Source organism: Plecotus auritus (assembly GCF_963455305.1).
Source record: "Plecotus auritus genome assembly, chromosome: 1".
In the NCBI taxonomy this organism is placed as follows: Eukaryota; Metazoa; Chordata; class Mammalia; order Chiroptera; family Vespertilionidae; genus Plecotus; species Plecotus auritus.
The window spans coordinates 15084615-15108717 of record NC_137770.1 but is presented as its reverse complement, the minus strand read 5'-3'; the positions used below and the strand labels follow the sequence as shown (position 1 = coordinate 15108717).

At 39.3% G+C, this 24103-nt stretch overlaps 1 protein-coding gene across 11 annotated transcripts in view; it reads right to left on the bottom strand.

Annotated features, from left to right (window-relative positions):
• EML5 (EMAP like 5) overlaps positions 1 to 24103 on the bottom strand; it is a 122951-nt gene that overhangs the window by 8395 nt on the left and 90453 nt on the right. For 7 of the 11 annotated variants that reach the window (XM_080684417.1, XM_080684418.1, XM_080684416.1 and 4 more), the window contains 9 exons: positions 20402 to 20531; positions 19260 to 19358; positions 12988 to 13008; positions 9326 to 9499; positions 8306 to 8514; positions 5854 to 6011; positions 3526 to 3640; positions 1800 to 1988; positions 1498 to 1670 (listed from right to left, as the gene is read on the bottom strand). In XM_080684417.1, the coding sequence (XP_080540543.1) occupies positions 1498 to 1670; positions 1800 to 1988; positions 3526 to 3640; positions 5854 to 6011; positions 8306 to 8514; positions 9326 to 9499; positions 12988 to 13008; positions 19260 to 19358; positions 20402 to 20531 (1268 nt within the window). Of the gene's footprint in view, positions 1 to 1497; positions 1671 to 1799; positions 1989 to 3525; positions 3641 to 5853; positions 6012 to 8282; positions 8515 to 9325; positions 9500 to 12987; positions 13009 to 19259; positions 19359 to 20401; positions 20532 to 24103 lie in introns of those variants that run through there. The other 4 variants (XR_013961430.1, XR_013961431.1, XR_013961432.1 and 1 more) reach the window with 4 other exon arrangements.

Sequence of the window (24103 nt, the reverse complement as noted above, 5' to 3'; positions counted from 1 at the left end):
GGGGTCCTCAAACTACAGCCCACGGGCCACATGCGGCCCGCCGAGGACATTTATCCAGCCCGCCGGGTGCCGCCTCCTGTCCTGCTTAGCAGCCAACTTGTCCCCGGCCCGCAGTGCACATAGGAATTTGTTCATAGTTGTGTTTTTTTTAAAAAATATATTTTATTGATTTTTTACAGAGAGGAAGGAAGAGGGACAGAGAGTTAGAAACATCGATGAGAGAGAAACATCGATCAGCTGCCTCCTGCACACCTCCCACTGGGGATGTGCCCGCAACCAAGTCACACGCCCTTGACCGGAACCGAACCCGGGACCCTTCAGTCCGCAGGCTGACGCTCTATCCATGGAGCCAAACCAGTTTTGGCAATAGTTGTTTTTTTTAGACTATAGTCCGGCCCTCCAACTGTCTGAGGGACAATGAACTGGCCCCCTGTTTAAAAAGTTTGAGGACCCCTGCTGTATTCAATCAGTGTTGTGAAAACTTGCTGAGCTCAGTACCTTTGGGAAGCCACTACTGTTTTATGTCTTGAAGTTCTGAGGAAGTTGCATTTGTAAAGGGGTTTTAGTGGTGGAGAAAGGGGAAGATTCTGACCTGCATTATTATCTATCTAGATCACATAGAAGTGCCCAGTAAATGGTAGCCACTTAAAATAAGCTTAAGCATTGAAAAGTTCAAGAGAAGCTGAAATTCGGATTCCGGGGCATAGCAGATATGTAGTAAGTATTACGTGAATGAACTATATATTCTATTGATATTAAGAAAAGTAAGAGATGGTTGGATTATTACTTCAGTTTTCCAGGCCAACTTTTGAAGGGCACGGGAAAGATTACTTTGGCAGGAGGAACTTATGGGTATCTAACATTCGCTGAGTACTTGCTATTACAAGGCACCTATCTAATAAAGAGGGAATATGCTAATTGACTGTCATGCCCTCACAAAGATGGCACCCACAGCCAATAAGGAGGAAATATGCTAATTGACTGCCACGCCCTCAAAGATGGTGGTGCCCATTCCCCTTAGCCCCGCTGGGGCGGCAGGCGCGTGGCACGGCCGCTCCGTGTGCCTGCGTCTGGAGTCCCCCAGTCCTCTCAGCCCCCCAGCCGCCCAGGGCCGGCCCGAGGTGCAGGCAAGCCTCTGATGGCGGCTGTCCAGCTGCCCAGGGCCGCCCGAGGCTCAGGTAACCAGGGCCTGCCAAGGCTTGCTCTGCCGGCACTGGCAGCAGTAGAGGTATCATGCGGGCATTGCCTTCCCCTGATTGCCGAGTTGCCTCCCGCCCCTGAGGGCTCCCGGACTGTGAGAGGGGGCAGGCCGGGCTGAGGGACCCTCCCTCCAGTGCATGAGTTTTCATGCACTGGGCCTCTAGTAAGCCTATAAGCAACCATATTTCAGCATACAATTTATGATGTGATAAAATGCTATGGGCACTAAGAACCTTTTTTCAAATGCAAACTGGGTCATTTAAAAGTATACTAGAAATACTGTATTTGTTGACTGACCTGATATCATGGATTGCACATCGTCTGTCTCTCTTCTTTCCCCATATCTTTAGAGAGCTCACCAGTAAAATAATAAATTCTCCATTTTTCATTCCAATAGCCACCATGTCCCCTTCAGGGCTGTAACACACAGTACGAGCAGCATGTCCCAAATTCACTTTGTTTAACATCTTCTGCATAAGAACCAAGAGGCAAAGAGTACTATATTAAGTAGAGTACTTACAGAATAAACCAATTTCTTCCCAAAACTCAACACAATTCTGAGAAATTACAACATCTTTTAAAAAACTGTTTGCACCTACTTTATCAGCAATGTCCCAGAGTCTCACTGTCCCATCTTCGGCAGCAGAGAGGAAAAAATCCCTGGAAGGATGTGTCGCTAGTCCCCATATGGGTCCGTCCACATGACCATTAACTAAAATATTACATGCTGCATTTTTCTCTCCAACTTCAATTATTTCAGCATTCCTTGTCCCAACTAGTATCTTGCCCTGAAATACAAGCGGGACCAATAATATTCAATGTAACACTACAGTTCTTTTTTTAGTAAGAATGCCCTATTGACCTATGTGCTATTATGATTTATAATAAATACAGATTTGGTCTTCGTCCCATTTCTGGCACTAAGCTCCTAAAACCCTTGGAATTTACTAAGTGGTGAGAGCCTTAAAGGTGTCTTTTGGTATGTTAATGAGATGCCATTTGGATTCCACTTAAGGTTGGAGACTGGTTGCCAGAGACCCAACCATGTGATGAGGGCTGTAACTTTCAGTTCCATCTCACCATCCACCTGGGGAGGGTGGAAGAGCTGGAAGTTAAATCAGTTACCAATGGCTAAGGAGTTAATCAGTCCTGACTGATGACGCCTCCATGGAAATCCCAAGGAGGGAGCCGGTGAGCAGGTGGAGGTGAGGGGAGGGTGGCCGCTGGGGGAGCTGCAGCTCCTGCCTGTGCCATATACCTTGCCCTGTGCAGTTCTTCATCTGGCCAAGTAGGAGTTACGTCCTTTTACAGTAAACCCGTGACCTAGTAAGACATCTTGTACTTCTGTGAGCTGCTCTAGCAAATTACCCAAACCTAGGGGTGGGAACCCCCAATCTGTAGCCAGTTGGTGGGAAGCACAGGTAACCACCTGGACTTAAGACTGTCATCTAAAGGGGGTGGGACAGTCTCCTAGGAGACCCCTCACCTGTAGGATCTGATGCTATCTCTCTGGGTAGGCAGTATCAGAATTGAGTTGAATTTTCAGACACCCTGTTGTTGGAGAATTGTTTGGGGTTATGTGGGCTTCTCCCACCCTATCCTGTTAGAATTGGGTCCAGAACCAAAACAACCTACTTTCAGAGAACTTGTTCCTTTGCACTAACCTCGCCTATGTGGTTTTCTATTACTAAAGGCCCATTTGCAAGAGCACTGGGCTGGGTGGCATGTCGGAGTCCGTGCTAAAAATGTCACCTTTTCTCTAAGATAATACACCTGGCTTCTCCAATCATCAGGTTTTGGCTCTGATGATACTTCAGTCTGAAAATCTACAAAGAGGTGTAAGTGCATTGAGATATAGGAAGAAAGTTGGGATTTTAATGAGAAATAAGTATAAATAAAAGCTTAACTAATATTTAATATACAGACTGACAGTAATACATGAAGATGATTTATAAATACACTTTTTACAAGTACATACATGCATGGTCAAAACTTTGTATAGAAATGTGTTTTTAAGAAAATGAAACAGCAGCACTAGTCAAAATTAGTAACTGAAAAGGAAATTCAGTTCCATCTACCACAGTTGAATGAGCAGATTCAAGAAAGCATGGAGGACTGAATACAGCCTGAGGTGGGCCCTTCCACCTGAGCCCTGCACGGTGCAGGCTGCACGTGTCCCAGCGGCGGCGCTGGTGCTGCAGAGAAAGCAGGGACCCCACAGAACAAAGCTGACTAAGCAAACTCATCGCCTTGCAGAGGGTGAGAGTCACAGGGATAATGTTCTCTGCTTTCTGCTGCCCCACAGTGGCTCAAGGAACAGCTTACTCTGCCTCTGCACACGGAGCGGACGCAATCTGTGACTTGTCCCGTCTCCAGCCGGAAGGCACGGCATCGCCTTAGCTCCTGATCCCACAGTTTGACTGCCCCTCCTTCTTTTGACCTAATAGCCACCAAAGCAATGAAAAAAGCATTTATTATTGGCTATTACAAATAATGTTTACTAAAACAAATATTAAATTATAAGCAGGAAACTATTAAGGCCCTGATATTTATAATTTACTTCAGATATTCTTCTAAACTTTTAATGGCAATTTTAAGATATACTGTATCTCAAACATTCAGTTTAAGAAAATTTTATTTTATGAAAATTCATTTTTCTGACGTGAGCATGATTTTATCTAGTGCCCTCCCCAAACACATATCCTTCATGATACCTCTTGATTAAGGAAATGTAGAAAGTGATTTAATGTTGAGGACAATGGAAATGTGTGGCTAGAGGAAAGGATTCCAGCTGCCATGTTATGGGATATAGTTTAAGGGCCAAAAGAGAAGCACGTTTTTTTCCCCTACATTATTATTCAAATATCCTACTGAAAATAAAACCTGAAAAAATGCATCTTTTATCTAATAAGCTTCTTATATATATGTATACACACACACACACATTTAATATATTCAGGCAATTATATTCTCACTTGTTTGGATTGAGAGGCATCAGTGAAATGTTCCGTGTTAGCTTTGGCATTTGAACAAGTTCATCCTATTACCTTAGTTATAAAACCATTCCTAAGATCAAAACAATATCTACTGAAACCGTTTACAGGCTAATGAGTAGGGGGTGTGCAAGACTAGATGATTGGTGGAAACACAAGTATCAGAGTAACATAAGATGAAATCTAGCCCATATACTGTTTTTCTGTTGGAAGGACTGAAACGTGTACTGCTTTATTTTCTGCTGGATGAACTGCTCGTCTTGGGGAAAACATGTTCTTGTACCATAATACAGTCTTCCTTTATGAGAAAGGCAAATCAGCTGCATTTGTGTGTAACTGGTGTGTGTGCGCGCTCTTTCAATCCTATACTGAAAATGTACTTAGTTCTTGGTCACATTGTATGTTGCACTTTAACATGCATATGAATATGTTGGTAGGAAATCAATGACAAGTATCTGGTTTCCACTGGATACCTCTCTTCAGACTTAAATTCTGAAGTCTTGTATTAAACAGTTTTATCTAACAAGTTTGCCTCAATCAAGAGCAAATGAGGTGGAGTTTGTTTCTAGCATCCTCTCACCCTTTCTAATGCAGCAATGTGCGTTCTACCCTCAGCATCCAGTCTCAACAAAAGCAAGCAGTCAAGATGCATCCTGGGTTCAATGACAAAGATTCCCCCATGAGTCGCCTATTTCTCAGCAAAGACTTATACAAGCATATAGACATCAATAAAATCGTCTTTTGCTCTGGTCAGTGTTCTCAGTCGTTAGAGCGCAGGCCCTCATACCGAAGTTAGATTCCCAGTCAAGGGCATATACCTGGGTTGCAGGTTCGACCAGTGTGCATACAGGAGGCAACCAATTGATGTGTCTCTCTCACATTGATGTTTCTCTCTCTCCCCTTCCATCCCTCCTCCTTTCTTCCCTTCCACCCTCTTTAAAAATAAATGGGAAAAATATCTTTGGGTGAGGATTAACAAAAAAAGAAAATAATATTTTATTGATTTTAGAGATGGGGGAGGGAGCCAGAGAGAGGGAGAAGAAGAGGACATTGATTTGTTGTTCCACTGATTTATGCATTCATTGGTTGATTTGTGTATGTGCCCTGACCAGAGATGGAACCTGCAATCTTGATGCATTGGAACAATGCTCTAACCAACTGAAATACCTGCCCAGGGTCAAGAAAAAAAAATCTTAACTTGCAGAGTAACACCCTATCCATACCTCAGAAAAATTATCACCCAAAGTTGTTGGAGATTAATTTATCTACAATGCAAAAAAAGCCATTTAAAATCAGAAATAAAGCCATGGCAGGTATGGCTCAGTTGGTTGAGCATCGTCCAATGCATGGATAGGATGCTGGTTTGATTCTCGGTCAGGGCACGTGCCCGGGTTGCAGCCTCAATCCCCGGTGGGGAACATGCGCAGGAAGCAGCCAATCGATGTCTCTCTCTCATCGATGTTTCTATCTCTCTCTATCCCTTTCTCTTCCTCTGTCTCTAAGATCAATAAAAAACATTTTTTTAGAAGGCAGTATAATGAGAAGCATATGATGAGGAAGGTCAGAGAGGATAACCTTAGAACTAACTAGAATAACTAACCAAACCTCAGGTAGGTCACAATGCATAGTCAGGAAGGCGGTGAAGGAAAAAAGGACTCACGGCCTTTCCTTGCCTCCAGTCACAATAAGTCCATCTCGCAGGGTGGTGTACATGGCAAATACAGGCCCGTTGTGGGCTCTGGCCACGACTCTACACAGTATGTGATCTTTCCATACGCAGACATCTCCACTGATGGTACCTGTAAACGTCAAGTTATTCTGAAAAGGAGTGGGGAAGATACACTCATCAAAAGTTCAAGTGGAGTTCAAACAGATGCAATTCTTATGTACACGTGAGCCTGCCTCATCGTGGCTACCGAGAGCAGGGCTGGTGGAAGGACATGGGCTCAGCAGCCAGGGAACCTGACCTGCAGCTGCACGTTGTCAGCGCTCTTTCTGTTCCAGTGCTGTTGCTTACTAGCTGGAATGACCTTGGACTAGACTTTTAACCTCTGAGTATCAGCTTTTTCATGTGTATAATGAGGGAAACCATTTTCTAAGGTCTCTTCCAATTACAAATACTACAATTCGAGTTCATATCGTCCCTTCGGAATGCTCCCTTGTAGCAGCCCAAGAAATAATTTAAAGGTCACTACTAGTAACTGAGAGTGAAAAAAAGAGTAAAAATAGGAAGTGAAAATAACTTTTTTATTATGTTTGTTATCTTCTCATAGAAAGGAAAACTACCATCTACAGCAAAGTTGTAGTTTTTCAGATTTTACTAACTCACGATGTTAAAAATGAAATTAACACTTGCCATTTCTTAAAATCAAGGTAGCCAAAGTTAATGCATTTCTGCAATCAATCCAAAATAAGATAAATTTGATAAGGTACCAAAAGCTTATATGTGCTTTAGGTCACATTGAGAACTGCAATCCCGATATAGTTCATTATGTGGAAACGGGAAAATTGAAATCCTGCATCATGTGCTATTTTCATCCCATTTTAGCTTCACTTTTAGAACAACTTGTATAAGATCATTCACCCAAAACAATATGGAAAGAATCAATAGAAAAATAAGACTGAATGATAATAGAAACAAATGGAGATTTTTCTTTCATCTTCCTGAGAATACTAGTTTGTATGTTAATTTCCTTACAACAATTTACTCTCACATGAATTCCTCAGTATATATACTTATAGCTCATATTTGGATAACAATGCCATCTGTCATCCAGGAGCAGCATTAATTCATGCCTTATGTGCAATTAGAATGTAAGTGCTCGAAGTGTAAAAACCAGTATCTTATTTCTCCGGCTGTTTTCATAGCCTAGCAGAGAGCTTCACAGGCTTAAACTGAAGAAAACTCACCTTGTTGTGTAACAAAACATTCTCACTGATTGCACTGTTGCTTCAAACGTAAAAGTATGGCTAATATTTTGGTCTTCAAGTTTATTTTGTATTGGGAATAGGCAATTAACTACCTAAGGAATTTTGTATGTGAAGAAGGTTAATCTACATGGGCAAATTAAATGCCAGGAGCATTTGAATGTGTGGGTTTTCCTTCTGGAAAGGAATTACTGGTCTTACATTAAGATTTCCCAAAAGATTTAACTGGTTTGACATGGCATTGTCAACATTTTTAATGGTCTTTTTCTCAAAAACACGAGTGTGCTTAAAGGTTCTAAAATTGTAATTTTCTTCAAGGATTACATACCCACATAAATACTTTAGTAAGGAAACCCAGTTAGTTTTTAATGCACCAGGACAGGGTATTAAAGGAAAGAGATGTGAAGTGTAAAACACAGTCCCAGATGGGATGGGAGGGGGTAGTAAGTGGCTCTTTTGAACACTTTCTATTAAGTTTCAGAGCAGTTGTGCTCTGGCCAGTGCATTACAGTGGTTAGAGCATCGACCCGAGCACCAAAGGGTAGCAGGTTCACTCCCAGCTCCTGGTTGGATTTCAAGTAGAAGGTGAGCAGGAGGCAACCAGCCGATGTGTCTCTCTCACATCAATGTTTCTCTCTCCCTGCCTCCCTCCTTTCCACTCTCTGAAAAGCAATGGAAGGAATATCCTCATGTGAGTATTGACAAGCAAAAAAAGACCAGTGTGCTCTTCCCCTGAATGAGAGCCACTGGCCCAGAGCACTTCCAACTAGGTAAGAAGCATGGAGTTAAGATGATGGAAAGCAGAGGGAATCCTAAACCAAGTACCACCTTTTAAACACTTGAAAATTACATTTCTTGATATATATCTCTCTCATTCTGACAAATTTTTAGGGCCTAAGAGATTTAGGATGACAATTACAAGATTAACGAAGGCTTTTGAGAACGGCAATGGCCCAGGGATTCAAAAGTTTCATTATAGTTCTTCCTCATTAACTTTCTCACTCTCTGATTTCTGGGAGTATCAGATTCTTAAAGATGAAATATATGCATGACCGGGACATATGTAATTGGATTCCAGTGCCATATAAACAGCATTAATGTGATTTATCTAAGGCAAGGAAATTCAAAGTAGTCCATTTTAGGTAATTCAAAGTACACTACCACACGCATCTTAAGAGACATACTGCACCAAATGCAACAGCAAGCATGGTCTGCATCCGGGCATCCTCAAGTGAGCTCAGCAGCCCTTTTTTGCTAAGAAGGGCCCTTCCTGCCAGTGTCCAGAACTTCACGTGCTTTACTCCCACAGAGACAAACTGGGAATCTGAGTCTGGTCGGAATTCTGCCACAAAAATACGTTGGTTGTGACCAGCTTTGCTGGCAATTCTGGCACCTGATAAAAAAAGATACGACAAAATCATGTAGGTTAATGTAAGAACTAAGCTAATTTTTATAGAATCCAACAGTTACTCAAAGTATGTAGTTCAAAAAGCAAATGATTATTTAAAAAAGTGGGAGGGCGTGTCCCTCCCACTGCTACCTAGCAACCACATGAAATACAAATACCTATTTTTGCAAGTGATGTGTGTACAAGGAACTTCATTATCATTTAAGGGGCCTTTTATTTATTTAGTTTTGGCTTATAAAATTCATTACAACTGGATTGTTCTTCCTTCCCAGGAGCATCCACCCAGCTGACTTGCAACTTCAGCTGCAGACCTGCTGTCATCATTTAAGGGGCATTTTAGGTTTTAGAAACCATATCTTACTTTTTTCTATGTAGCTCCATGAATTTAACTTTTTCTAGTAGCTATGTATCTGAGGAGTTTTGTCTCGATGTTAAATAAAATGACCCTATTGACCTTCCATTATCACTTACAATATAGTTCACTTCCATTCTTGATTAAGAACCTCCTAGCCAAACAAAAATCAGCAAAATGCTTTTATACATAATTTCTTACTGAAAGAAAAGAGCAGCAAACCATTTATAATATTAACTTTATTAGTTTATGTTTTGTGAGCTTACAATTTCGCTGGGCTTTTCAAGAGGGATGTACCTACAATAACACAAGCTGTGTGCTGTGTATTGTCCAAGCTATCGTGAATAATGGTTTCAATTATCAAGTTAAGGCAAACACTAAATAGAGAATTCATGTTACCATAGTATTCTTATTTTTAAAAACCACAAAGGAAAAGAATCCTACCTTCCTGCCATCTCCAAATGGTAACAGTATGTTCTGGGTCTAGTCCCACAGACAGCAAGAGTTTGCCAGTAGCACTAAAGCTGACTGAACACACGCCCTTCGAATGGTAGCATCTTAGTATAGCTAAAGTCTGCTTGTTCACTGCATCCCAGATGTGAACTGAAGGAGCTGTAGCTAAATACAGATAAAATCCAAGAGCTGTAACACACCTCTTACAAACGTTACCATTTCTAAAGCGGAAGCATACTCATCTCTGAAACCTGGAAAAGTAAATACCAAAGAACGACTACATACTTAATTTAAAAATGCATAACTAAGACTAAATTAAGAAAAAGGAAGATAAAGGAAGGGGGGAAAATACAGAATACTTCTTCGGTCACTAGTATAGTCCAAACAGCACTTTTGACAAAGTAGCATTTGGATAAGCAAATTAGGTAATCACAACTTTAAACAACCCTCAAAAATAATACATGTTTTAGATGCACATTAAATCTTCACATAATTATGTGGAGAAATATATAAACATTACACAATTAAAGACCAGGGTATATTCAATACTTAGATTATCTCAAGGAGAGATTGAAAAGCAAACACAAATTGAGAAAAGCAACATATAGAAAACTACTGGAAAAGATTTCAAAAGAAATTTTTAACTGGATATCGGGTAAAATGCTAACTCCATATCACTTTATAAGACAGTTTTTTTTTTAAAAAAACCAGGATTTTATGGGAGAAATCTTTTTTTTTTAAGTTACTTTTGTTGTTATTCATCTTGCAGAGCCCATTTCTGCTGCTTAAAAAAAATTTCCCAGCTCTTTCTTTTCTAAGAAAAAAAAAATCACAGCTTTGTATTATTGTCCCTTTTTCCTGAACTGTACCCTTAAAAAATGGGTAAGTTAATTCAGCAGCTGATTCAGTCTCAGAACTCTTAGTAAAATATCAAAATACTAACGTGCATTTGCTTTAAATTATAAATCTACTACAAATACTGTATTGCAAAAATAGAGAAATATTAAGACAAGCTGCTTTAAAACCATTTGGTGCAGAAACAAACTTTGGTTTCTAAAGAAAATATTCTGATCAATTTAGACTCTATGGTATACCATCTATAACTTAAGTTATACAGTGATAAATTAAATCTGATAGTTCCTCAAAGTAGTGACAATATATTAAACCAGGGATTTAAATTTTATTATCATTAAGTAGGGACTATTCAAAGATTTATGCAACTTTCTCTTAAAGTTATCCTTTATTTAGTTTTTAAACTTTTTCAATTACAGTAACAAGTTTTATGTAAAAAATCAAAACTACATGGAAATAGATACGAAGGTTTACCCTATAATAAAACAAGGTATCTATGTGTGAAAAACTGTCAATAATTTAAGTATTGGACTAAAATGTTCCTCATTCAATAAAATTCAAAGGATATGGGGACTGTAAACTTAAGCCATGTTAGGTGGTTCAAATTTAAATTGTAAATACATACTGGTAGATCACTCTGATTTTTTGCTAGTGATAAATATTACATGGGTCATAATGTAAAAACATTTTAATATGTTTACCAAAAGCACCTCTGGGCAACTCATATACTATATTTGCTTAAATGTGATGAGATAGATAATGGATTTTCAAGAAACATCACTTATTTTTGTCTCCAAATTTAATATGCCACAAATTACACAGTTCAATTTATCTAAAATTTAAATAGTAAATAATCTTAGATAAATTGAATTACTGAGCTTTTTAAACATTTATAAAAAATTACATGAGATGGTAAGAAACATAGCAGAATTTATATTTTTAAAACATATATAATAAATATGACTATGTTATGGGACTGCTCCACATTTAGATTGTTCTAAACTTATTGATGTAACAGTAGTTAAAATTTAAATTACTAGAAATTCTCAAGGCCTAACTAAAAGAAGTATTAAATTGTGTTTATTAAGTATATATTATTTTCTCCTATATAGCTGTCCCTCAGTTTCCCTGGAGGATTGGTACCAAAATCCGGGGTGTTCAAGTCCCTTATGCAAAATGGTATATAGTATTTGTATATTACCTGTATTTGCCTATACTAGTAGTGGTTGGCAAACTGCGGATGTGGCTCGCGAGCCGCGGTTTGCCGCTCTGTTGACTAATGAGTTTGCTGACCACTGACCTAGACTCTAGATTCCAATAATTACAGGCTGTTGTTGTTCTTGTGATTAAGCCCCTATCCCAGTGGTCGGCAAACTAATTAGTCAACAGAGCAGCAAACCGCGGCTCCCGAGCCGCATGTGGCTCACGAGCCGTAGTTTGCCGACCACTGGCCTATAGGCTATGGCAGTGTTCATTTCATTTGCACGGATTCAGCGCAGTGCTCAGCATGTGGCAAATTCAAATTTTGTTTTCTGGAATTTTGGGGGAGCTTTTTCTTCTGGGTATTTTCAATCTGCCATTGGTAGCCCATGGATATGGAGGGTCAAGCGTAATTTCAGAATGGCCATTCACTCTCCTGCCATAACACAGATGCTACTCTTGCTCTCTACTTCCTGTACGCCACCAGATATGAGTGCCTATCATGGACCAGGCATGTTACCAGGAACATCTCATGCTTTCTAATCCCTGCTTCTAGACAGGTGTGCTCTCCCACGAACTCAGGCTCAGAGGCTAAGAGCTTTGCCCGAATCACACACACAGCTCGGGGCAGGCAGAGCCAGCAGGTGTGCGGCAGTCAGTCCCCCGGCTCTGTCCTGTCTGTCCATCACATCAAGCTGCCTCTGGAAAAGCAATCCCACCAACTTTTCATGACCATCCTTGACTCTTAGTCTCCAGTATAGAGATGCCATTAGGGTCTCCTTAAATTATAGTCAAGTCACAGAACTGTGCTTTATGCCAGAGGAGGGGAGGGCAGGGAAAGAGTTACAAATCACTGGGAAATGTTTTCTTGTCAAACTGCTAATTCTTACTATATCATGTAAACTGAAAGTTGAGTTGAAAAGCCTAGTTATTATATAGGGTGTCCCCCCAAAAATGTAGACACACACTTTGAATAATTATAAAGGCAGTGTTTATTAAAATACATTTCATTTTCAAAATTGAGCTATCAGTTATTAAAGTGTGTATACATTTTTTGGGGGGACACCCTGTATATCTAAAAACAATGAACACATTTTTTATTTAATAGCTTTATAAATTCACAAGCCCATGGTCAAAATTAATAATAAAAAGTTTTTCTTAAATATTTAAATGATCTGTTGATCTAGCATGTGCAATAATTGTGATAGTATATAAAAATAAATTTTTTAAAATTTTATTTTCAGGCAATAAAATTTATTGATTCATATTTAAGATTAAGTGTTAAACCCTCTACTTTTAACAGCTACATGAGACTGGCAAGTTAATACCTACCATGAAGAATTCTTGTGATGACTAAATAGGTTACATGTATAGTGCTTACAACAGTGCTGGGCACACTAAAAAGGTCAAAATATAGTATTACTTTTTAAAAAAAAATTATTATTATTACAGATTGGGCACAATATCATGACATTAAAAGGATGTATTCTTCATTTTTAAAACATCCAAAATAGGTTCAAGTATCTCATTACTCTATAAAAATATGGACTATCATTACTAGACAATATAACTAAAACAAAAAAATGATTAATTTTCCTTACGTGACATGTCTGCTGAATCACCTAAAATGGAAAAGGAGCAGAAAAATAATTATCCATTAATAACATAAATACTAAAAGTAAAATTTGAAAAACTCAATTACAAAAGTGATGATTTTTATATAATTTAAATAAGTGTCATACAAAATTAATTTTATGTGAAACTGAGTAAACTGTAAGTGAAGCCAATAATTTAAATTATACATACATATTAACATTCTATATATATGACCTTTCAAACTTTGGATTAATACTTTATTTTCTTTGTATTTGATAAGTTAAATAAAATTTTAACAACTTTGAAAATAATAATATGACTTAAATTGATATGACCCTCATTTTGTTTTACAAAATGAACTGTTAATAGACCCTCCAAGGTTAGAATGCATCTCTACTCGAAGGGGAAAATTAGATCTAAACCTGAGAGAAACAATGGCAAAAGTTACCATATAACTCAAGGCCATAAATTAACCATGCTCTTTATCTTTTTTAACTAAAAATTTTCTGTGTGAGTAAAAGGTTACCGATACAGAAAACATGAAAGCCTGGGCTCGTTATGTTTGTGGTAGAAATACCCATTACCCAACATTTTAGAAGCAGCAGTTTTAGCAATAAAGGAGTAAAAGCTTAGAAATCCTTTTAAGGCAGATGATGGCTTTGGGAGAGCCTTATATCCCTGTGAATTAATGATTTCAAGGATGAATTATAATGAAGGCCCAGGGTGTCCTGATATGGAATGTGAGAGAAAAGAGAAAATCATAGCTGACTCTGCTGAGCAGCTGCATAGGAAACACACTGTTAGTTGTGAACTGCTCTGACGAGAACCAAATGGGGAGAGGACTGACACGGCGCCACAGGAAGAATGGCTGAGAAACCAGGGGCACTCTGTTTTGAAGTCGGGCTTGGCCCTGAATATCTGCAGGACCTGGGACAAGAGCACAAATAAAGACCTAAACATCATATGCCTAAATATTTTCGATTTATCAATCAAGATAAAATTATTAAGTGAAATGTTTTATCTTCCTATCTTGACAAGTACCCCCCTATAACGACTTGGAAGACGTGGTTCAATTTTTGAACTCCTTAGAATTTGGGCAGCATGAGACAGCCTTAGCCTATCCCTTTCTCTTCCCATCCCAGCTTTACCCCTTACCACAGGAGCATGGAAGCTCATGTGTAGTCATCCAGCCTGCACGTCAAAGCCGCTTCACCATCTCCCAATGCACACTGCCCCTTGGGCATCCTCAGGAGGGCTCTTATTGGTTGTGCAATCTACAACTGGGAGCTTGGATGTGGGAGAAGAGGTTCAGACAGGCCCACAAGCACGTTTAGGACCATTTGATAGAGAATTCTGGGTTTTCAGATATCATAGTCCATGGAAAGCAATCCCATTGCTCTCATTTTACTCTGACTTATGAAATGTAGTTGAAGGATGTCTAAAGTGAGCCCTCTTAGAGGCTACATTGGACTAGATTAGACTCAGGGAAATTATGACAGTTCTCTCCAAATAGTGGAAGATACTGAGAAACCAAGATGGCGGCATAGGTAAACACCTAAACTGCTGCCTCGCACAACAATATCAAAACTACAACTAAAAGACAAAACGGACACCATCCAGAACCAAAGGAAAGCTGGCTGAGTGGAAATTCTACAACTAGAAGAAAAGAGGAAAGCACATTGAGACTCAGAGGAGCTGCAAAAGGCTGAGGTATGAAGACTCGGACACAGAGAGGACGGGCGGCTGTGTGCACGGGTGGCTGAGTGCACGGCTGGCTTTCTAAAGTGGAAGGGAGAAGGAAGCTCCCGACTGCACTGAACTCTGGTCCCGGGCGAGACTCTGGGAAACCAGACTCAGTTGGGGGGAATCTGGACTGTGACGAAAAGAGAAAGCACACTGAGACTCGGGAGCTGTGAAAGGCAGTGGTCTGGAGGCGCGCACGCGCAGAGAGGACTGACCGCTGAATGCATGAGAGGCTGAGTGCGCGGCTGGCTTTCTAAAGCAGGAGGGAGACAGAAGCTCCCTACTGCGCTGAACTCCTGTTCTGGGCAAGTTTCTGGGAATCCCGACTCATTTGGGGAGAAACTGGACTGTCTGGCAGCGGGCAAAACTCGAGGGCAGCTTTCTCTCAGAGGTGCTTACAGCGATTACCGAGGGTCACTGAGACCCAGGGGCCTCATAGGGCAGGGCTGACGGGAAACCAAGGCTGTCTGCTCCGCCCTGAAACTCCGCCCCATCCAAGCTGAGCACAGAGGCTTTTGCAATTTCGCAAGTCTTGTCTCATAAGAGTGTCTCCAGCACAGAAGTTTTCCCAGCGTAGACACAGTTGATCCTCACAGCCAATTGGCCTGGAGGTCAATTCCTCCCAGTGATACCAACAACAATCAAGACTTAACTACAACAAGGCTGAGCACACAGTCCACAAAGGGGTGCACCAAGAGTGTCCACCTCAGGTAACTGGGGAGGCTGAGCCACTGTGCCCTAGAGGACACCTACCACACAAAGCTACTCTACCAACTCAGGGAAGCAGCCAAAATGCGGAGACAAAGAAACAGATCACAAATGAATGAAATGGAGGAAAGCAAACGACTGGATATAGAGTTCAAAACCACGGTTATAAGGTTTTTCAATAATTTCCTAGAAAAGGCCGATAAATTTAGCGAGACCCTCAAGGATATGAAAAAGGACCAACTAGGAATTAAACATACACTGACTAAAATAAAAAACATTATACAGAGACCTAACAGCAGACTAGAGGACCTCAAAAATCAAGTCAAAGAATTGAAATACAAAGAAGCAAAAAACACTCAGCCAGAAAATAAAAAAGAAAAAAAAATCCAAAAATTTGAAGATAGTGTAAGGAGCCTCTGGGACAACCTCAAAAGTACCAACATCCGAATTATGGGGGTGCCAGAAGAAGAGAGAGAGCAAGATACTGAAAACCTATTTGAAGAAATAATGACCGAAAACTTCCCCCACCTGGTGAAAGAAATAGACTTACAAGTCCAGGAAGCGCAGAGAACCCCAAACAAAAGGAATCCAAAGAGGACCACACCAAGACACATCATAATTAAAATGCCAAGAGCAAAAGACAGAGAGAGAATCTTAAAAGCAGCAAGAGAAAAACAGTTAATTACCTACAAGGGAGCACCCATACAATTGTCAGCTGATTTCTCAACAGAAACTATGCAGGCCAGAAGGGAGTGGCAAGAAATATTCAAAGTGATGAATAGCAAGAATCTACAACCAAGATTACTCTACCCAACAAAGCTATCATTCAGAACTGAAGGTCAGATAAAGAGCTTCACAGATAAGAAAAAGCTAAAGGAGTTCATCACCACCAAACCAGTATTATATGAAATGCTGAAAGGTATTCTTTAAGAAGAGGAAGAAGAAGAAAAAGGTAAAGATAAAAATTATGAACAACAAAGTGACAACAAATACATATCTATGAACAAGTGAATCTAAAAATCAAGTGAATAAAAAATCTGATGAACAGAATAAACTGGTGAATATAATAGAATCAGGGGCATAAAAAGGGAGTGGACTGACAATTCTCGGGGGAAAGGGGTGTGGGAGGTGCGGGAAGAGACTGGACAAAAAGCGTACACCTATGGATGAAGACAGTGGGGGGGAGGTAAGGGCAGAGGGTGGGGTGGGAACCGGGTGAAGGGGAGCTATGGGGGGAAAAAGGAGGAACAATTGTAATAATCTGAACAATAAAGATTTATTAAATTAAAAAAAATAGTGGAAGATACTATCATGGGAGTAAGAAATTGGCAGTTCTAGCCCTAGTTCGTTTGGTTCAGTGGATAGAGCTTCGATTCCAGTCAAGGGCACGTGCTCGGGTTGCAGGCTCGATCCCCAGTGAGGGTCATGCAAAAGGCAGCAAATCTATGATTCTCTCTCATCATTGATGTTTCTATCTCTCTCTTCCTTCCTCATTGAAATCAATAAAAATATTAAAAAAAAAGAAATTAGCTGTCCTAGGTGCCTGAAGAAGGAGGACCAATGAGCTGCAATTAAAGAGACAGATTTGTGTTCTGTATAAAGAAGCCCTTTATAACAGAGCTTCCCAAGGAGAGGTTACACTATTTTGTTAAGCATTAAGTGATGATGGGGTTCAAGCATATATAGGAAGACCCTTCATCAGAGATGTTACAGAGGACATTCAAACATCTAATTATAGAGTAGATAAAATGGGGTTATTTGTCCCTGGGATTCCAAGATTCCAGTCAAGAAAAAAGGAAAGCTTGAATGTAATAGGGTAAAATGTGAAAAAAGCAAAGTATTTCGATTCTTCTATGATCTATATGACTTCCAACAAAGAGAACAATAAACATTATAGGCAGTGTTCTGTACTTTGCGGGTGCTAAAAAAAGCTTGGCAGGCAAAGTAACTACTGATTCAGTTCTCTTTAGGTTTAGAAGAAACGAAGTCCCTCACTCTTTGGTCTCTCTGGAATCTATCTTGCACTTAACTAGTCATCAGTAAAAAACTTTTGTTACGGGTTTTGTGGGAGGGTACAAGTGGGGGGCAAGGCTCAGGCTACTCTGCCCTGCCTGGACTTAGGAGGAGAGGGGAGGCGGTAACTAGTCATTCCACATTCCCTATAGTGTTGCCTTTTAAAGAGTACAAATGTCAAGTCATTATGATGTATATTTGAAGCTAACATAGTGTTTTATGTCAATTATTTGTCAATTTTTAAAAAAGGATAAGAAGTGGACGAGAGTCAAATTTTGTGGAAGATTAACTTGTGATCACATTTCTTAATCGAAAGGGAAAACTAGAACACTAATATATTAAAGTTGCTTAACAGAGGGAGAGAAGAGGAAAGAAAAAGAGAAGGAGCAATGTTGGAAAATGAAAGAAACATGCCTTCCAGTATTTTATTCACAGAATGTAAATTCCATTTTTTAAATTGTGTACAGTTTTCTTTTGTAAGCTTCTTGTATCCCAGAACCTAGAACAATACCTCGAACATGATATGTGCTCAATAAACTTGTTGAATAAATAAATCTGCTCAATCAAAATTAACTGAGCAATAAAAAAGTAAGTATATGCCAAGAGGCACTGAACTAGGTTCTTTAGTGACCAAAATGGCAATAACATGGCCTCTCATTCCCCAGGCAGAGTAAAAACAAAACTCAGTTTCAAAACACTTAACAGAAAAAGGGGTTAGACCTATCTATATTATAAAAACCCAGTGGCCCTAACAGCGTAATGACCAAAGACCGGTGCGGGTGGGCGGGGCGCACGTGGTTGGGTGGGGCCGAGTGATTTCACGCACTGGGCTTCTAGTGTCTTTATATTCAAAGATTAGAATATTTTGTATATAATAGGTGAAATATTAGTCTACTTTCTTTTCAAAAGTAGAAAATTTTACAGATAGAAGCATACAAGGGTCTTTGTGGCATCACTGTAGAACTAAGCAACCCAGAAAATAAGTATTTAACTGATCAATTTAGTACCTGTACGAAGATATTAAAGGCATAAATCATCTTAAGAAGAAAGACACTTGGAACACCTGGAAAGCTGGCTTAGCAACTGAGGCCCACTGAGGCCCAACAAACTCAGGGTTCCAATCATTTCTAAAAACTATACCAGGTTGTGAAGATCTGACTGACAGAATCTATTATGCAGAATTCATAGTGATCACGGATTGATTGGTAGAGATGTCTTAACTAGACCTGCTATCCTCTCATCATTTTGCTGGTAGGGTTACCCGGCCTTTGTATAAGTTTATAGTTCCACCGATTTAAAGACAGCAGTATAGGTGATGATTTGGAAACAGCTGGCAAATTAGATCAATTCCAAGGAGAGAGAAAGGCAGCGGGATTTGCTAGCTCAGAGCAGACGTGGCTTCTCTTCTCTCTAGCTAATAACCCTGCTGTAGCAGAGGTTCTGCCCCCTCAGCTAGTTATGTCCTGGCTCCCCTTAGTTACCGTGTCTTCCTCAAATTCTTCCTTTCTGCTCTACATGCTATTAAATTAAACCTTTTTGCTGATCTAAAATTTCTGCAAAAGGACTAAATCCAACTATTTCAATCAACATAAAATAGCTTATTCTTAATTTTGAACTGTTTGAATCAACTCAGATAACGGAAGTGAAAGAAAGATACCTGGAAATAAATAATATGGTCAAACTGGGTGTGTGCTTTATGTGCAAATAATTTTTGAAAAATAAACAAGATATTTTAATTTTTTCCTTAGGATACAAAATTAATTTGAGCAAAACAATCACTTAAAATTATTTCTTTTAAAATATACAAACATACCTACTTGGCCAGTTGCTACTATGTTGATGAATTTGGGGTGCTGATTTACAGTGAGGCACAGAATATCATCATTATGTTCCTGATAAAAACTCTGAGTCCCTATAAAAAAATAATTTGAGAATTAAATTTTAAAACTTTAAAGTATAACAGCCAACTTCACTTATCCACAGCAATAAACTGCTCTGTTAACTTACTTGCTTCTTGAACACATATTTTTGAGCACTTAATAGGCGCCCTCCCACAGTTTTGATGCCTTATTTTTGACCCATCAGCATGAAGATGGAAAAATGACCCAGAAACCTTTAAAGGGATAGAGCCCTGAAAGGCATAAACCGATGTGATACAGGCTGAAGACACAAGTGCCACAGAGTCAAAGATCAAACGCTGTGGGGATTCACAGCAGAGAAGTCTTCTGGTCCTGGCACGTGGCACTGCTGGACTGACCCGGTGGATTCAGTAAATGTGAAGGTGGGTGGGAAGGGCATTCCAGGTGGAAGAATACTTGAAGCAAAGGTACAAAGGCAGGAAAGTATTGACTAAGCACACAAAGGATTCACTTGGCTGAAGTGTAGGGTCATAAAAAGAAAAGTGAGAAATATGGTTGAAGGCTAAATGGAACTAGAATCATAGAGAAATTTGAATGCTATTCTATTAAATTTCATATTCTATAATCGGTGGGGAGGTACTGAAGAATTTTATTTATTTATTTAATTTATTTTACTTCGGGGGGGGGGAGGGGGGGGGAAAGAGAAATACACCAATGGAAGTTAAATATTGACTGGCTTCCACCCACCTCATCCCCACCCCCAGCAATCAGCTCACCCAGAATGCTACTTTCAATCACTATCAGAGACAACCATCCAAACCATCAATAGAATAAAGTTACAATGGTTTCAACATACAGTAAACCTTCGCTCAGAGACCTATGCGCTCTTGGCATATGAAACCCTTTTCTGCTCCTATACACTATTAAGACTGTTAATTTGGTTACTTGAAATATTAGTAGGAAGTTCTACAGTATGAAGTATATTCTGGGCTCAGGCATTTTAATTATTTAAAGTTTTAACAAAGAATTTTAAGACGCTAAATTTAAAAATCTTAAATTTAAGAGAAAGGAGGGATGAGGAATCAGGGTTTCCTACCTGTAGCAACGTTGTGCAGAATTCCAATGGATGCAGTATGATAAATTATATCATCTCCATCATTTAAATAGTGAACATTATTCCTACAGTCTCTGCCTCGATAGCCAAAAACAAGCTCCAACATGAGGTCCTATAACAATGATAAAACCATAATATGATTCCTCATGTCTAAATATTCACCATTTTTTTTATTGTGTACAGTATTGGTATCTTCAGGCAAAATAAAGGATGCATTTCTGATGTTTTACAAACTGCAGACACAAAATTAAAGTAGACATACTTCTTTATGTAACCTGTTTTGGACAGCTAAAACACACATTCTATCTTTTCCACATAAAGTTGTAAAAACGAAAAGGAAAGCAAGATTCCAAGAATTTCGGTTCTTTAAGATTTTATGGGTTAAACATTGAGATACTTCTGTCCAAAAGAAGAATATTCCGATTTATGTTCATTAGTCAAAATAATAGTTATTTTGACTATTATAACTCAGTAGAAATTAGGTCCCAGAGGTGCACTTTTGAGCATGGGAACAGTACAGCGACATTGGTGCACAAGGGCAGTGCACCCTCCCTGACATCTCATGCTCTCAGTGACCTGGGGCCGAGTGGGGCAGGGAGCACAACAATTGCCCTCCCACAGTTTTGACGCCTTTTTAAAAAAATTTCTTTATTGATTAAGGTATTACATATGTGTCCTTATTCCATTACCCCCCACCTCCCATTCATGCCCCCACCCCCCCGTTGTCTGTGTCCATTGATTAGGCTTACATGCATGCATATAAGTCCTTTGGTTGATCTCTCCCCCTTACCCCCACCCTCCCCTACCTTCCCTGAGGTTTGATGTTCTAATTGATGTTTCTCTGTCTCTGGATCTATTTTTGTTCATCAGTTTATGTTGTTCATTATATTCCACAAATGAGTGAGATCATGTGATATTTATCTTTCTCTGCCTGGCTTATTTCACTTAGCATAATGCTCTCCATCTCCATCCATGTTGTTGCAAATGGTAAGAACTCCCTCTTTTTTACCACAGCGTAGTATTCCATTGTGTAGATGTACCACAGTTTTTTAATCCACTCATCTGCTGATGGGCACTTAGGCTGTTTCCAAACCTTAGCTATGGTGCAATTGTGCTGCTATGAACATAGGGGTGCATATATCCTTTCTGATTCGTGTTTCTAGTTTCTTGGGGTAGATTCCTAGAAGTGGGATCACTGGGTCAAATGGGAGTTCCATTTTTAGTTTTTTGAGGAAACTCCATACTGTTCTCCACAGTGGCTGCACCAGTCTGCAATTCCACCAGCAGTGCATGAAGGTTCCTTTTTCTCCGCATCCTTGCCAACACTTGTCATTTGTTGATTTGTTGATAATAGTCATTCTAACAGGTGTGAGATGGTACCGCATTGTTGTTTTGATTTGCATCTCTCTGATGATTAGTGACTTTGAGCAGGTTTTCATATGTCTCTTGGCCTTCCTTCTGTCTTCTTTCAAAAAGTGTCTATTTAGATCAGTTGCCCAATTTTTGATTGGGTTGTTTATTTTCTTTTTGTTAAGCTGCATGAGTTCCCTGTAAATGTTGGAGATTAAACACTTATCGTTGATATCATTGGCAAATATGTTCTCCCATGCAGTGGGCTTTCTTGTTGTTTTATTGATGGTCTCCTTTGCTGTGCAAAAGCTTTTTATTTTGATGTAGTCCCATTTCTTTATTTTCTCTTTAGTTTCCATTGCCCTAGGAGCAGTATCAGTGAAGAAATTGCTTCGGCATATGTCAGAGATTTCTCTGCCTGTGGATTCCTCTAGTATTTTTATGGTTTCCCATCTTATGTTTAAGTCCTGTATCCATTTTGTGTTTATTTTTGTGTATGGTGTCAGTTGGTGGTCTAGTTTCATTTTTTTGCATGTATCTGTCCAATTTTCCAAACACCATTTTTTGAAGAGACTGTCTTGACTCTTGACTCCATTGTATGTTCATGCCTCCTTTGTCAAATATTAATTGAGGATAGTGAATTGGGTCAATTTCTGGGTTCTCTATTCTATTCCATTGATCTATATCTCTGTTCTTCTGCCAATGCCAGGCAATTTTGAGAACAGTGGCTTTGTAATACAGCTTGAAATCTGGTATTGAGATCTCACCTACTTTGTTCTTCTTTCTCAGGATTGCTGTGGCTATTCGGGGTCTTTTTTTATTCCAGATGAATTTTTGGAGAGTTCTTTCTAGGTCTGTGAAATATGCCGTTGGTATTTTAATGGGGAGTGCATTGAATCTATAGATTGCTTTGGGTAGTATGGACATTTTAATGATGTTGATTCTCCCAATCCATGAACATGGTATGTTCTTCCATCTGTTTATGTCTTCCTCTCTTTTTTCAGTGTCGTGTAGTTTTCCGCGTATAGGTCTTTTACCTCCTTAGTTAAGTTTATTCCTAGGTATCTTAATTTTTTTGGTACGATGGTAAATGGGATTGCTTTTTTTAGTCTCTCTTTCTATAAGTTCACTATTGGTGTATAGAAATGCCATAGATTTCTTGGTGTTAATTTTGTATCCTGCTACATTGCCGAATTCATTTATTAAGTGTATTAGTTTTCTGATGGAGTCTTTCGGGTTTTTTATGTACAATATCATGTCATCTGCAAATAAGGACAGCTTTACTTCTTCTTTTCCAATTTGGATGCCTTTTATTTCTTCTTCTTGTCTAAATGCAATGGCTAATACTTCCAGTACTATGTCGAATAGGAGTGGTGAGAGTGGGCATCCCTGTCTTGTTCCTGTTCTTAGGGGAAATGGTTTTAGTTTTTGCCCATTGAGTATGATGTTAGCTGTGGGTTTATCAGATATAGCTTTTATTATGTTGAGGTATGATCCTTCTATTCCCACCTTGTTGAGAGTTTTTATTAAGAAAGGGTGTTGGATTTTGTCAAATGCTTTTTCTGCATCAATTGATATGACTATGTGATTTTTATCTCTGAATTTGTTTATGTGATATTTCAGGTTTATTGATTTGCGGATATTGTACCATCCTTGCATTCCTGGGATAAATCCTACTTGGTCATGGTGTATGATCTTTCTGATGTAGTGCTGGATCTGATTTGCTAGAATTTTGTTGAGGATTTTGGCATCTATGTTCATGAGGGATATTGGCCTGTAATTCTCTTTCATTGTGTTGTCTTTATCTGGTTTTGGTATTAGGGTGATGCTGGCTTCATAGAAGGAGCTTGGAAGTGTTCCTTCCTCTTGAATTTTTTGGAATAGTCTGAGGAGTATAGATTTTAGTTCTTCCTTGAATGTTTGGTAAAATTCCCCTGTGAAGCCATCTGGCCCAGGGCTTTTGTTTGCTGGAAGCTTTTTGATGACTGCTTCAATTTCTTCCATAGTTATTGGCCTATTGAGATGTTTAGATTCTTCCTGATTGAGTTTTGGAAGGTTATATTTTTCTAGGAATATGTCTATTTCCTCCAGGTTGTCCAGTTTGTTGGAATAGAGTTGTTCATAGTATTTTTTAACAATCCTTTGTATTTCTGTGGGGTCTGTTGTTATTTCACCTCTTTCATTTCTGATTTTGTTTGTTTGGGTCCTCTCTCTTTACTTCTTGGTGAGCCTGGCTAGAGGTTCATCATTCTTTTTTATCCTTTCAAAGAACCAGCTCTTGGTTTTGTTGATCTTTGGTATTGTTTTTTTTTTTTTCAATGTCGTTTATCTCCG